Raw genomic sequence first — 16,290 nt, forward strand, 5'->3', positions numbered from 1 at the left:
TCTTTGTATGGAAGTGCTACTCTTACTTTAGTCACGACAGTGACTGTGAAAATACTAATAATAGAATGGAAAGAGTCGTTCTTCCTATATTCCAGACCAACAGATGTTAATATATTGATGACTTGTTGTTTAAATAGTAATTATATTATTGACTGAACTTCAATGGCGGCGGCAACAAAACTGTTAAAAAAATCATTGGTCGGTATTTCGCAAATACAGCAATACCGAAACATTGGTAAGTTATTTCGCACACACACATTTTGAGTGCCGCATGCGGAAACTTTATGTAACGCCGGATGGGTTTTATTTAAGTATAAGTTACCTATTAGTTTTGGTAAGTTAAAGTTTCATTAATCATTGGTAACTTCAAAACTTTAGCTAAATCAGCGATCAGTGCTTCAAATGGACATCGAAATGAACTTTTCAATCAAGAGCGGCGCCGTCAGCAGGATGCAGTTGGTCGATTGGAGAAGATCGAAGTGCGTTATTTGGGTCTACCCGAGGACGTGACGTTGGTCATGAACAATAACATCTCGACTCCATTTAATTGCGCACAGCATTTAAGCGAGGGCCACTGCAAACGGAGTGCGTTAGCGTTAATAGACGGTAGTGTTCCCTGGGATATGCACAGGCCTCTGCAGGAATCCTGCACGCTGCAGCTCCTTAACTTTAACGTATCCGATCCGCATTTAGTTAACAAGTGAGTGAAACGAAATATCCGTATAGACACAGTAGACTAACAGTTTTATTTAATAATTAGAGCCTTTTGGCGCACCTGCAGCTTCATGCTAGGCGCTGCGTTGCAGAGGGTTTTTAAGCAGGAAGCTAATCTTCAATTACACAGCTTTCCGGGACCAAATAGTAAGTTTAAATATCAACACTACAGTTGAACAACATTTATCGATAATCATTTTCAGTTAAATCGGGAAGCTTTGTCCATGACATCGTGCTTGGCGTGCAAAACTGGGAGCCGACGAAAGCTGAAATGCGAGCCATTTCAGCCGAAATGGTTAAGCTGGCGGCACAGGATTTGTGCATTGAGCGCTTGGAGGTGGATCTGGATCTAGCAACAGAAATGTTCAAGGACTTACGTTATAAAAGCGAACAAATACCAAGTATTGCACAGCAGCATCAGAATCGCGTAACGCTTTATCGCCTTGGCGACCATATTGACATTTCGCGTGGCCCGATGGTAGCGTCCACCCGTTTCCTTGGAAAATGCACTGTGTTAGCGGCACACAAGTTGGCCAATGAAGGTGCATCGGACGCGTTTTACCGAGTACAAGGTGTGGCCCTGCCCGCCGGCTTTGCACTAAATCACTTTGCATACGGCTTGCTGGAGCAGCGTGCCCAGAAGTTGGTCAGTCTGATTAGTTGTGAAAATCGACTCCTTACACTCAGTAATCGTCTTTTTATTACTCTTTGCAGAACCCCGCTCGTTTGCCCAATGAACCCTTTGAGGAACAGCGACAAATGCAATTATCTTAAAATGAAAACTCAGCACATATATTCACAAGAGGTTCTTTAATATTTAAAGCTATAGTCTATAAAAATGGTTACCATATACATTAAAGATCGTTATAAAGAGCTTAATAGTAAATATTGTTACAAATTTTGTATTTTTTAACGTCTCTAAGCTGTATACAAAAATACCTCTTAATTGGCACGTATATTTATTGCATATTATAATCATTAATATTGTTTAATAGTTTAAATTCTTGGTCAATATTATCAATTCACCGGTTCGGCAATGGTCATTCAATGGAACACACAACCAAATATAATGTTTATATCATATACTATATATAGTTTTGTACGGATTAGCTGTTAAGGTTTCTTCTATCTCTCAAGACTTTAGTGAAAGCAAGGAGAAACCGTGTTACGACTCAACTGGCATTTAAAAGGTCAGGTATATTTTAGTCAATGGAACACGAACAGACAAATATAATGTGGAAAACAAATATTTAATCTATACTATTAACTAATCAACCAATCGCATGTTCATTAGTGTTTTGGGCTAGTTTAACCGCGATTGTTTTCCATACTGATTTTAGTTAAATTCCTTAACAATCTTATGTTGCCACTTCAGTTTTTGGATGATTGAGATTCTAATACTGTGAGACAGTGAGGGACCTAAAAACTTTTAAATAAACCCTCCAAATCGTGCTCATTGATTGCAATGATTAACATTATGGCTCCTCCCAGGAAAATGCCTAATATTTGAATGAGAATGCCTTTTGGGTCGTTAGCTTGGTCAGGATTGTGAGCCACGCTCATCGTTGGCACCAGATCGGCAAATGCTATGTACAGGAAGGATCCCGCAGTTGCCGCATAGATCCACTGTGTCATGTCGTTGCCAATACCGACCAGCAGCAGGCCAACGGACATACCCACAAAACTCAGCACCGAACTGACAATGTTCATATAGACGGCGCGACGTATGGATACGCCTGTTTGTAAAAGCAAAGCAAAGTCGCCCAGCTCGTGGGGCAGTTCATGGCATAGGACGGCAAAGGCAGTGGCCAGCCCTGTGACGGGATCGCTGGCAAAGGCGGCTCCTATGGCCAGGCCATCGGTAAGATTGTGGAGTCCGTCCCCAATGATGACCATGAATGCCACTGGGGTTAGTGGGCGATTTGGAGATTTCTGATCCTCCTTTGCCTCGTGCAGCATGACATTTAGCTCGCGCGGTGGCTGCGCCTCGAGTGTTGCCTGTACTTTGTCCACATCTTTGTGTGTGCTGTGCGTGTTCGGGCGAGTGTGAGTGTGTGCGTGACCGTGTCCATGACCATGGCTGTGCCCATGGCCAGCCTTATCGCCTTTTAAAATCGGGATGAGGTTTTCCAGCATATACATGAACAAGGCTGCAAGAAAAGCACTGCCGCAAAGCAAAGCTGCCTCCGTGCTGTGCTTGTGGTCGCGCTCCTTGTCCGTCAAGCGAATCGTCTCCAATGCATGCTCGTGCTTCTCCTCCTTGAAGAGGGCATGTGGCAGCAGATGCATAAAGGCGTCTCCCGCAAGGGTGCCAACGGCTATCGCCACTAGGAACTTGAGTATCTTCTGATAAGCCATCGTCTTCATAAGCGGCACGAGCAGAATGCCCAGGAGTCCGCAAGCTTTGAAGGAAGGTTGCTTAGTGATTTGAGCGATTTGAGACTTTAATGCGATATTCACCTGAGAGCACAAACATGGAGATGCTTGCATATATCCAAGCTGTGAACAGTTAAGTATTATAATACAATCTGACTTCCTCGATACAGACTTACCATTCCAAATCCTCTGTCCTCTGTCCATATCAGAATGCTTTGGATGCGGCGCCGGCTGAATGCAAACTCCATTGTCAATCTGTGCCAGCAGCGCTGGGCACAGCTTCATGAATGCGCCGGGTGTGATCCGAACGTTGTTGATGAACTCATTGTACTCCTCCTCCCAATTGTGCTCCTCCGTCTTGACAATCTGCCTGTACCGTGTGCCGCGGTGCAGATCGTTGTGATCCACAATCAGCGTCAGCAGCGACTTTGGCGACAGGCATGTGGCCTCAGGGAACGGTACTCCATCGATAGCAGCTGCAGACGGCAAAAAGTTAGTTTTTTCATTTAAATAGAGCTTTCCTACCATCTCTATTCCAGCTTCCTTTATATCAACATTATGGAAAAAAGCTTGAGAAAAGAACATTAAACATCAACATTGAGTGAAATATTGTCTTGACTTAATTATTGAATTTTGAAAAACGCCGTAGTACCCGATCAGAATATACCCAAATGTATCGGGATATACTCCATTTAATTTATTCATGCATTAATTTTAGAAAATGTATATCATATATGAACGCACGCTTTTCACCAGAGCTATATAAATCACACCTGAGGCAGGTAACGGTTAATTTAAAAATGCTTCCGATTTTTTCAATGAGATGTCTAGTCAAAATGGGCAGATATACATAATTATAAAACGCACGGTAAAAGATCAACAGTTATGGCGCGTTTTTCATTTCCTCCATTATTATAGGTTCGCGTTTATAGTCCCGGATGATGTGTGTGGGGATCGTTTTACTGACTTTTTGTTGACATTGCTTTAACACTTTCAACGATATGTCTCGACGAATACATATCTATACACAACACCTCTGTATATACATATAAGTAAACGCAAAACTGTAGATATAAATTATCTGTATTTATCTGGAATTAACTCTTTACTGTAAGGAAATAGTGCACTCAGCCCCACTTTACGTGGATCTAACTTGACTAAAGACAGAGATATAGATTATGATCTGGATGCCAGTCGAGAGAACAAATAAACATGTTTTTATTATTACTTTTTGTGTTTTTGTATTCGCCTCGTAATTAAATATGAAATTGAAGGGAGTTTAGACCTTCCTTAGCGGTCCTATTTGTATTTAAGTAATCTATTACCAAATGGGGATTTACAGAGTGCATCAGATTGTTAGATACTATTTATATGGTTTTGGCACGATTAATAGCAAGACAATACCACAATATACTATATTTAAGTGGGACAATCGCCACGGGAAAAGTACACCTCTATCACATTTAGAATTACGTGTACATATTTCACCTTAGTCTCATTAAAGTGGATTGACATATTGACAGTCTGGCGGATGTTTCCAAGATCAATATAGTTTTCTTTTCCTTATCCGTCTACCTAGTATTACCGTCAAGAAACAGTTTGTATACTTAGTTGGGGAGGAAGAACATGCCAGCTTATAATTGTCGTTTAAGTTCTCATTTAGACTCATTGTGTGCTCATTGTCGTGGGTACCTTGCACTTTTCCATTGTCAAGCGCTCCACTAGATTGTGGTGGGAATATTTGTCGTATACTGGATTTACGCATACGCATACGCATACCTACATACATATGTATATGTATATCAAGTGTGCATGTATCTGAGTAAACAAGAAACAAGCTTATGGCTTAAGCCATTCGACTGACTCACAGGGCTAAATAAAATGTTAGGCAAATTGCATTTACTTATTTGCTAGATAAGTAGAGCCCATCTTATCTCATTCATCCGCAAAAATACAAGTGTAGCTGCTTACCACTGCTCTCCCTGGGGTGCCGATGCTTGGGATCGTGCATCTCTCGGAACTCAATCAGAGGGGCATCATCAATGGAGTTCTTTTCGCTATTTTCGTCCTTCTTATGCAGCTGATTGATATACAGCAACACGTCGTTGGAGGCGTCATCAGTGATGGAATAGGTTGAGTTAATCTTCAGCTTGGTGCTGTTGTAACCTTCCGGCCGGTGCTCTTCTATCGTATGCGTAGGACCGAATTCGATATGCCCAAGGCCCAAACTGTACATCAAGTGCTCCAAGCCCTATGTACAAATATGTGAAATTAGTGGAACTAGTATTTTTTTATGTAATAGCGAAAAGAGTAACGCTGTATTAATAATAGAGTACCACTTTAAAGGAATAAGGAAATTTATTAATTTAGTCATTTATGGTTAATAAGTACAGATATAAGAGAAAGTAAATCTTTAATTTCATGACTGATACTTCCGTAATACATGATTCAAATGATAAGTCTCGTTATTTTATGCCACATGAGGATGCGACTCAATTAAAAAAATTTGTCTACTGAATGCCCAACGCATTAAACTCTATCCTATTTTGTTCACAAACCGGGAATGAACAGACATTCAAATATAGATTACGTCCTTCATGTCGTAAAATTTAATAATAAAATTGCTGAGCAGTATTTTATTCGGCTTGATCTTTTCGCTTTGCTAACGATGCTTTTAACAATTGACTATTAGAAAAACTAAAACAGATACACACATTATGCGCATTCAAACTGTTGATTCTATTTACTGGCGAAATATTTGATTATGCGGGGTCACGTGTTAACTGTGGATGCACGAGAATCTCACAAAAATCAAAATAATTACCTGATTTACTTGTCACCGAGCAAAGCAATTATATTTACATGTCTAAGCACGCCTCCTCTTACATATTAATGATGGAAAATTGAATGAGGCTGGGCACGTACTCAATGGACTTGACAGTCCCTGTCCATTGGCATGGGCCTAGGGCGGGTGGCCTGTCTGTTAGCAGCTGAGATAGTAGCTCAGCTATTATTTAATAATATCGTTTAGGACACACAGAAGACCATTTGAGATCAAGCCCCTCAAGCCCCACAAGAAAACGTAAAATTTTTTGCGGCAATCCACAGCTGACTGGTCTTTTGAAGCAGTTGCTTTGTATGTAAAGTCTGTCAGTCAAATTAAGTAAACACGCGCTCAGCCCATAAACAAAAACAAAAACAAATAGTAAGAGTACTATATTTTGAGATGGTGTACTGAAACATACCCTGTACACACATTCTGTCTTTATAAATTATATGATCATTTCTACTCGATTGATAGCCCTACAGGTATCTGTATTATAGATAAATAGATCCATTTACATAATAGTATATGAATCTACCTATGGATCCTTTTGGAAGATATCTGTTCATCCCCTTTTATTTATTTAACAGCTCGATTATTATAATTCGGTGCAGTTTCATTTTCTACAGGGTATACGAAATGCAGTAACTCTAACATCGCTGCCGATATTAGTGGACCACTAAGGCCACCGCCGTTTTACTTTCATTCAGAAAATTCTATGCCAAGAGCTCGTTGACTATTTTCGCCGGGACACGCGTTACCCAGCAATGGTGGCTCGAGCTTGTGGTCGCTTAGTTGGCATGCCGCATACGTAACGAGGCTTTCATTTAAGTGCATAGAGGTATTGCGTAGTGTCGCCGGCGACGTCTACGCATGAGTAATGCCAATTGATTGGAGCTGGCTGAATACCTTATGGCCGGGTATTAACATCGCCAACAAGCAGGTGCCCAATGCACCAATACATAGAGCCACACCACACATACTTCGCAATATATATTCATATATTATAAGTACTGACAACACGAATGTATTATGGTCAAAGGCTATTGCCTCATTTTTGCTGCCCATTCATTATATGCTTACGAAAAAATAGGTAAAAATAATTATATTCAAATTATTTGGACGAATAAAATTGATGACACCCGAATTTATATATAGTATCAATAATTTGTATAATTATATTTTCGAAATAGTCCGAAGCTCTTCCAACTAAAACAAACAGAGTGTGATATGCGTGTTGATACTAAACTCGCTGATATGGTATCTCTGCTGGCCTTATCGATGTCTAAAATCATAGTAATAATCTTACCGTTCTCAAGTAAAGGAATAACAGATTAAGGGACGCAAACAAAAGGTTTGCATTATTTGCCTTACTTAAATGTGTTTTATTTAGTAAACGTTGTTGATTATATTCTATTCTAGCAGCATTTCTGTTCGACAATTGATGAGGAATGTCTATAAAATTACTACTGAGCCTTATTTACAATCAATCTGAAAGTTTAGAGATCATTTTAAAGCTTAATTTCTTTAATTGATATAAAATAAAAGCAAATTACGTTATTTTAAATTAAATTTGAGAAGAACAGGGTACAGTATAACAAAGTATATAATGGGATAAATTGACTTTTTTGCTAGAAGGAGAGGCAATCCGTCCTATTTCTTTTATTTGTTCTTTATTATTTTGATAATGTCAACTATTTAGTGTCACAAGCTTTGCATCACATCGCACACAGCATAAGCCGTTGCGCCTTAATACTCAGAAGTGATTTGTATATGGGAGGCTTTCTATGATTCGTACTTACAATACATACATGAGCATATCTTAGTGAATGGGCAACCGACTCTTCATAACTATAACATGTATATCGCGATGTATCTGAATGTGTCTGTCTTTGTGCGCGCTTGAGGGAATGTTTGCCAGACGAGTGATAAGAATACGTCAAGATTTTGATTAAATTTATGATACTGTTAATGCTAAGAATACATGACCAGCGTCTGGCTACGGTTCGACGTTCGTTGTCTGTAATAAAATGCTCCGCGTATCTAAGAATGAGAATAAAGATATTATTACTGCGACGATTACTAAAGCCGAAGCCTAGTATTTAGTATCTAGTTCTGCGTTTTAACTGGCACACGTTTATGTAACGAGCAATCACACAAATAATGCCTCTGGGATATCCGAGACAAGGTTTCAGATTTCACTCCCAATAAAGTGTTGGTCATTGAAGACTTTTAACCGTTTTGGAAACCGCCAGCCAATGTGATAAACAGTGAAAATACAGAAATTACCTACTATCTTTGACACGTCGAATAGTGCATACTCTTTGAGAGATGATAGATGAGAGTGAGAACAGATTATAGCTTCATAACATTTTGCTACTAACGGGTTTATTATTGCACAAATTTGTCATTGGTCCTGTATTACATCAAATAGTATTAAAAAAATAATAAAGAATAACTGAATTTACTTATTGTTGCCCATGACTATTATAAGAACAAGAACTGAAAATGTTTCCGAAAGTGAGGGAAACACTTGTCTGATTGACTCATCTCTTAAGAATAATCAACTAAACTTTCTTTAAATTCTTTGCATTAAAAATGGACTGTTGCGTATGTTTTTACCAAAGCTGCAAACATTCAATTCACAAATGGTTACAGATTAGCAAGTGTTGCATAGCAAAGATGATTCAGCACAAATACATGACCTAGACTCGTGTAATTCTTATAAACTTCACAGATATATCCATGTAGCTATAAACTGTTTGAATTGGATTTATTAAAAACATTCGGACACGATTACTCTAGTTGGGGCACTTTGTTTGACTTTACCTCGAAGCTAATGGTGTTGCCACTGCCGTACTTTTCAAATATCTGCGTCACATAACGATTATATTCGGACGATGCGTAAATCGTGGTACCCCAAAAAAGCCCGACGAACAGGTAAAGACCGATTGGCTTCAGCGCCATTGCCAATAGTTTCAAAAGTTTATCACTTTAAAGAACACTTTTTACTTTCGCGATTTGTGCCGAACAATTAGTACGCTGCTCTGATCATTTCAAAGGCGCTGTCAATTTAAATGCCAGAGTCGGAACGCAGCCGTCAGTAATCCCGGTTGGCGGTTTATTGAGCGACCATCTTGCCGGTGCACCGCTTTTGTACTGATCTCAGCAATCCACTCGCTTCCCAGCGCTCGTCGCATTTATAACTGTTGTCGGTTGTTTGGCAAGCTTTCGAAACTTCGAGAGCTTTTACTGGTGCCTACCGATATTTACCTTGGGCTTTTAAATGCAGATAAAAGCTGTATGATTTTGGGTTGACTGTGAACAGTTTTTGGCTAGAAAGGTGTATATGTATATATTTTATTAAACTCTATACAATATGATTCGATTTACACAAGTACAAAATTGGTTCAACTTATGTTTGTATAATAATCTTATTTTTAAATTATCTGAAAATGTTAATCTATTGTTGGTTTTGTCATTTCTCTATTTTTTTCTTTAATTTGTGCTTAAACGCTTTATATATATAGTTATGTATATATACAGTCATACATAATCACATACAACATATTTAGATTTACAAGCTAACGAAATTGGTTTTTAATTGACTTCTTTGAGAATTATAAAGATATTTACAGCAGACAAGATGGTATTTGGAGAAGCTTGCCGAGCCTATGAGGTACCTATAATAATTGCTTAGCATGCGAGTTATTGATTGATCATTGATTCCTACAGAGAAGGCACTTGATTCGCCCTAGTAATGAGTAATTGAATCTTAGTCGAACTTATCCTGATTTGGCATACAGATAAAGAATTTGGAGCACCACATGTTTATGGTTTGGGAGGTGTCGGCCAACCATTGAACCGGATTATGTATGGTTAGATAGTAGACGGGAATGCCGGAAAGTATGATCACAGTGCCAACGCCCACCTCGGTGGGGGACTGTGTACAGGATGCGATGACCAGGAACAGGCAGACAATCAGATAAATGATGGGTAGTGATAGGTTGACACGAATGGGTCGTTCCGTCTTGGGTTGCTTATACCGCAACCAGAGTAAGCCAGACACAGAGACGAGCGTGAAGAGTGCTTCCACATAGCTAACGTAGTTGATGAGCACATATGTGTCCTTTATGAACAGCAACATCAGCGTAATTAGACACTGTAAGAAGAAAAATAGGAGCTATGATGTCTTGCGGGATTTTAGTAGACTAGAATCTTACCAGAAATATTAATGATGGCACCGGCGTTAGGCAATTAATGTTTATTAGCGAAATCGCCGCTGGCAGATGGCCATTGCGTGCTCCCACAAAAAACAAGCGAGATGATGCAAAGATGGCGCCATTCAAGGATCCAAACGTCGAGCACGCCACAGCAAAGGGCATTATCCATGACAGGAAGCCCAGCATCTTGTCGCCGAAGGTTACGGCTACGGCATCAGAAGTTAGTATTTCATCAGTCGAAAGCACCGAAAAGTATGCAACATTTGTCACCATATAAATGATCGTGACAACCGGCATTGATATGCAAATGGCACGCGGCAAATTACGATACGGATCTTTCAATTCTTCTGTCACGAAGTTCAAATAGTTCCAGCCCGAGTAGGAAAATAATCCGCTATAGAAGGCCAGCGCTATGTATCCGGGCTCTTTGTGTCCTCCACTAAACGGTTGATCCCAATAGTCAGTGTTGCCACCCGCCAAGTACCACACACCGGCACCCACAATTACCATTAGCGCAACCACTTTTGTACCCGTGAATATGTCCGTTACCCGAGTGACCCATTTCACGTTGTAGCAGTTGATGACAGTCAGGACACCTGTGCAATATCGGATATGATGAAAGTGATTTAAGATACTACTATAGATCACCACTTACAGATCATGGCAGCGGCCAAGAGCTGAACAGCTTCTATGGGTGCTTCGCATGAGGGCCAAAATGGTTTCAGCAGATACTGAGCGAATGTAAGCGCTGTGATGGCATTGCCCGTGGGAACCAGTATGAGCAGCGCTACCCAGAGATACAGAAACGCAGGCAATGGTCCAAATGCGGTGCCAATATAGGCGTAGTCACCCCCTGATTTCGGTATCATGGTACCTATAAAAATAAAAAAGTTTAGTTTTCTGAAAACTCTACGAAAATCCGATTCTTGGAATTCTATATTTAGTCAAAGTTCCTTCTCTAGATTTTTCAAAGTACAGGTGAAAATTTGAAATTAAGTGTTTATATTTCTCAGCCAGATGCAAACTTTAACGAAGGATTAAACATCAAAATACGGCTAATTAACTTTTTTAGTCTTTGTTAATAGATTGACCTACAATCGTATTGAATAGATAAAAAATGCACTTATTTATAATGTAACCGTAAGCATGGTGCAAAATTCCACCTATCCTCTTTTATTATAGTACACATAGTGTAGAATTTTGGAACGGGATCTATGCCACACAGTATCTATTTGACTTAACATTGAGTACTTACTATTTAAAAATGTTTTAACATACGTACGAATGTCACATTCGACACTATAAGATTGCCCATATGCTTTAAATACTCTTAATACTTTCAACTTATGTTAATTGGCTATCGATTATTTTTTATTGAAACTCAATATACGGACTTAAAAAGTCTTACAGACCTGTAGGGACCCCTAGCTCGCGTCTGGGATCGACACATTCTCATAGACGGTTTAACGGACGAACAAAAATGTATTTGACATTTCCCATTTTCAATGGTAAGAACTATTATTATATTTAAATTTGAAAAGAATCTCTTATTATTAAATTTTGATCAGGATATAACGATTTAGAATAATAAATAGAATAATAAAAAATGAATAATGAATAATGAACAATTAATTATGAATAATGAGCTATAACTATAACTAATAATGAATAATGAATAATGAATTATGAATAATAAATAGTGAATAGTAAAAAGTGAATAGAGAATAATGACAATGAATAATATAAAGGCAATGAAGACAATAGTGTTTTTAAACCCTGTTTTGTTTTTGCCTATTTCTTCTCTATTTAGTTAGCACTGTTTAGGATGTGAAATTTTGAATATAATATATTATATATTATATCTATAGTATAGAAGCCTGTAAAGGGCAAACTTATCTTTTCGACAGACTCAGGAGTAATCGATTTCCTTCCGATAAACCTACAAATTCGATGGTCCGCCAAATAAGTCGTAGTAATTAAGACAGAATTTAAATTGCAAAGGTCAAGAATATTACAATGATGGGTAATTGAACAACACTGTTATATATTTAAAATATTATTCTAAATATAAGTTAAGACTTTTGACAATCTAAAGAGGCTGGAGAGTCCAGTCAGACATTCAAGGGGAGAACCTAGCCAGTTGAACAGATTTAGTTCAGTTCATATTCGGGCTAGAGAGAGCTTAGACCTATTGTTCCAAATTATATAAAATATATTATTTCATTGAACACAAAGTTGTTATATATTCACAAGAACCCAACACAGCGCCCCCAATCACTAGTACTCTAGTGTGGGAGCGCTTAACTTATATAATATTCCAGTGTGAACATCTTTTGCATCAGCATAGTTTATCTATTTACTGTAGTGGTCTTATCTTTTATATATAATAGATAATATGCTATAACAGGCATTGCTCTCTGCCGTCTATTCTATCGAATTACTCCAGCTTGTGATTATCAATTATCTTCGAGGCAGCGAGACTTCATATGGGTGCTTTAATTAAATGGCTGCTATAGAATTCGGCAGAAGCATAATAAATAGGTCTATATTAATATTTGTGTTTGGTTCATCGAAGTTACTCTTTTACTCGGCTATGAGCATCTCTAAATACTATATGCAAATAACAGTTTAGCGAATCAAGTTTTTCAGACATTGAACACGTTTTATATGTTATTCAAAATGTGCGACTTAAAAAAATAAATTAAATAAAACTAAATAAAGAATACAAAAAGAAATCACAATTTGAGGAGCAAAAGAAGAAAAAGTCGTTTGTTGTCTTGTTAAAGGAAATTTCACAAGCACTCATTTTTTTCTAAATTGACCTTTTCTTCTCTTTTTGCTTCACTGATAAAATTATAAGCGAAATAATTACATATCTTTAAAAAATATTATTATAACAATATTCCGCAATTCTATATACTACTGCAGACTGATATCACGTTGTTACATATATCGACATAAATGAATTATTTTAAAAAATCAGCCAAATTTTCGATTGGGTACGGTGAATCTTCTAATCAGAATATTCACGACACAAAATATTGAAAATATTAAAGTATAAATGATATGACCCTAATTGTAACACCTGGCATAGCTGGCATGGCATATTCAGCAAGTATTAACAAGGTCGTGTGCCACTTTCAGCAAAGGTGTTACAGGTGTTTCTTCGTCAGCATATAAAATGGCAAAGCTGACATCAGCGGGTTTACACGAGTGTTTACCTCAATTATTTACTTACCCAATTCGGCGTAGCATAGGGCACCCACCATGCTGAGAACTCCACAGAGCACCCACACGATGAGCGACTGTCCAATCGAGCCGGAGAACATGAGCACACCTTTGGGGCTAACGAATATGCCGGCGCCCACAATGACACCAACGATGATTGCGACGCCATCGAGCAATCCGATTTGTTTCTTGAGCTTAACTCCAGAACTCTGACTGGAAGTGTCTGTGGCAGAGTTGCTCCGGTCACGTGCTTTCTTATCACTGCCTGCCTCTATTGGCACCTCGAATACCTGTCGCGGTATTAGCGTATCGCTAGCTTGAATGCGTGTCATATTTTTCGACACGAATGCAGGAGGTAAGATATTTAGTAAATTACTTTGTTTTCGAATATTTGGCTTTGCCACAAATTGGCCCCTTTGGTTAAGATCCTCGAAAATAAACTGTTATACGTATATTTATGCTCACTAATTTTATCGTTTTTCTTTTCAATTTGGTATTTTGATTTCTTTATCAGCCTGCGCTCTCCGCACTTGCACTGCCAGCGTGGATCTTTCAAGCACAATTTCGAGTTTTAGTTTGCGGCCGGCCACATGCTTTACTTTTCTTTATACTTTACTTTGCTTGTCGCACATTCGTATGTGCTTGTGCTTCTGCTTTTGCTTGTTCTTGTGCGTCTGTATATGTGTAAGTGTGTGTACGTATGTCAGTGCACGCATGCACGCTCATTTGGCTGCATACTAAATAATCATAGAGCACACGTGGAGCGACACTCGCTCTTAAACAGTTTTAGTTAGAAGAGTTCGCAGTGTTTTGAACAGCATGGTTTGTTTTTCGTGTTATTTTCAAAACTGTTCCCGATTAAATTATTATTTCAATTTCGGTTCCGGTTTCTATTCCTGTTCACAATCCAAAAATTAAATCACGCGCTGCGCTGCCGATCGACCACACTTTATGCGCACCGAGTCCAAACTAAGTTTCGAATATTAATACAGACTTCCCTTTTATGTGATGAGGCGCGACGCGTCGCTGCGCGGCTGCTTTTGCTTTTGCTTTTGCGCGCTGAGCGGTTTACTTTAGCTTTGCATTCGTTTGATACAAGTACGTACATAGGTAGCCACCGCGGCAAAGGCGACAGCTGTGTTTGTGCTTTAGCGCTCTTTCTCTCTCTCTCTCTCGCTCTCTCGCTCTCTGTTCGCCACGCACTCGCTCTTAGGCTTTTATTCTTAACAGACTTGAATCGTTACCGTAGATGAGTCGCTACCTGAGAACCTGTAATGATAGATGGTTGTTAGAGCTAGGCATTACTTTCGCATGCGTCTCACTCCCCCTCTATAAAACGCGTTCTTTCTTTCTCGCTATTTCTCTCTTTAACTCCATCCCACAGTTCTTCTCTCATTTTCTTATAACCCAAATACGCATTGGTTATGTATGTAAATATGTATGTACATATATTGCGGTGTTAGCATGATGCAACAATCGACCGTATTTCTGCAGCATTTATTTTCAGCAACGTTAACTTCTCGATATCTTTGTAAGTGTGTAGTACACACAAATATGTACATAGTATGTAGATATGTATGCATGTACACAGCATGGGCGTTTTTTTGGAGCGCATACAAAACAGACAAGCATAAATACATAAATGACATATTCAGGCTGTATGAGTGTCACTTACATATTTTTATATTCTGCATAAATACGTATATATGTATATAAGTATATACATTCACGAAAACATATATACATATACATATACATACGTATTTACAAGCATGTAAGCAACATCTTCCTTGCATGAAGCATTGTGTTTGAGCATTGTGTTTGATTTGATAGTAATTATAAAATTAACACTCGATTATTTACATTGATTACTACTGCAAATATGTACATATACGTATGCACGTACGTACATACATATGTATGTTGTATTTATACTATAAGTGTCAATCATTAATATTTTATGCAATGTCAATCATTAATATTTTATACACTACTACTGCTTCTTGTCAGAACCCATTTGCTGGGCAAGTCTTTTGTTTTCCAGTTCATTTAGAGATTATTTTCCATACAATTGCTAAGACAATCACATATATGTACATACACACACGTATGTAATTATATATATACATTATACATTATACATTATACATTAATGTATATAAGGTATTTTCGAGTCGACTTCTAATCGAATAGTGCGCTCGGGTTCTCACATTAATTTAAATATCTTAAAAACTAATAAAGTGTCAAATACGTTTGTTTATCGACTTGTACTAAACTAGTACAAACTGGTCGAAGTGAGAAGACCGTAACAACGCAGAAATATCGAAAATGGCTTATTTCTCCTGCAAAAGTTCCGCAAGAATAAAGGCATAATCGTAATATTTTTTGTGCTAATTGTTTGCTGTTTATGAAATTTGACACTTTTAGACATGTTAAAGGCGTGTCAGGTCATTAACCGGGTGGGTACTAACATATTATTGAATATTGTACAATATACACTGATATTTATGCAGGTAAATATTGCATTTAGTTTCTTTTACTGAATAAACAGTTATGGGATTTGAGGCAAAGTAATAATAACCAACACCAATTTTTCACTTTTAAGAATAATTTTAGCTCAGTGTCTAAGCCACTAGGCGATATCATATTGTAGTAGACCAGAAGAGCAGTACGCAGTCGGTTTCAGAAAGTACGTCTGCTTTGACTTATTTAATTGACTAAAATTTTGATAATCAATCTATTCTCTGCGGTTGTAGCATCATTATATAAAGTAAAACTTAGCACGTTTATTAAAAGGAACTATGGGCTTGTGTTACGATATGCAGCTGATTTTGGGAAGTAAAATACGATGCTCTAGCGTGGGTCAAGGCGTAATTTTCGACATTACAAATTTAACTATATCCAGGCAATCTCATAAAAATGAAA

At 38.1% G+C, this 16,290-nt stretch overlaps 3 protein-coding genes across 3 annotated transcripts; 1 reads left to right on the top strand and 2 right to left on the bottom strand.

Annotated features, from left to right (window-relative positions):
* The first annotated feature begins 52 nt into the window (after window positions 1-52).
* LOC6583589 (39S ribosomal protein L39, mitochondrial) lies at window positions 53-1,600 on the top strand. Its single transcript, XM_002009219.4, has 5 exons — window positions 53-235; window positions 379-700; window positions 761-861; window positions 918-1,360; window positions 1,429-1,600. Exons 1-5 carry the CDS (start codon window positions 163-165, stop codon window positions 1,486-1,488), a joined length of 999 nt encoding a protein of 332 aa, XP_002009255.1. The 5' UTR covers window positions 53-162; the 3' UTR covers window positions 1,489-1,600.
* LOC6583590 (zinc transporter foi) lies at window positions 1,508-9,083 on the bottom strand. Its single transcript, XM_002009220.4, has 5 exons — window positions 8,744-9,083; window positions 5,062-5,341; window positions 3,267-3,566; window positions 3,175-3,213; window positions 1,508-3,116 (listed from the first exon to the last, which is right to left on the bottom strand). Exons 1-5 carry the CDS (start codon window positions 8,879-8,881, stop codon window positions 2,134-2,136), a joined length of 1,740 nt encoding a protein of 579 aa, XP_002009256.1. The 5' UTR covers window positions 8,882-9,083; the 3' UTR covers window positions 1,508-2,133.
* Window positions 9,084-9,250: 167 nt separating this feature from the next.
* On the bottom strand, window positions 9,251-14,634 carry LOC6583591 (Y+L amino acid transporter 2). Its single transcript, XM_032730904.2, has 4 exons — window positions 13,376-14,634; window positions 10,793-11,011; window positions 10,138-10,733; window positions 9,251-10,076 (listed from the first exon to the last, which is right to left on the bottom strand). Exons 1-4 carry the CDS (start codon window positions 13,695-13,697, stop codon window positions 9,690-9,692), a joined length of 1,524 nt encoding a protein of 507 aa, XP_032586795.1. The 5' UTR covers window positions 13,698-14,634; the 3' UTR covers window positions 9,251-9,689.
* Window positions 14,635-16,290: the final 1,656 nt, after the last annotated feature.

This window comes from Drosophila mojavensis, unplaced genomic scaffold (genome assembly GCF_018153725.1).
Source record: "Drosophila mojavensis isolate 15081-1352.22 unplaced genomic scaffold, ASM1815372v1 contig_74, whole genome shotgun sequence".
NCBI classification, from domain to species: domain Eukaryota; kingdom Metazoa; phylum Arthropoda; class Insecta; order Diptera; family Drosophilidae; genus Drosophila; species Drosophila mojavensis.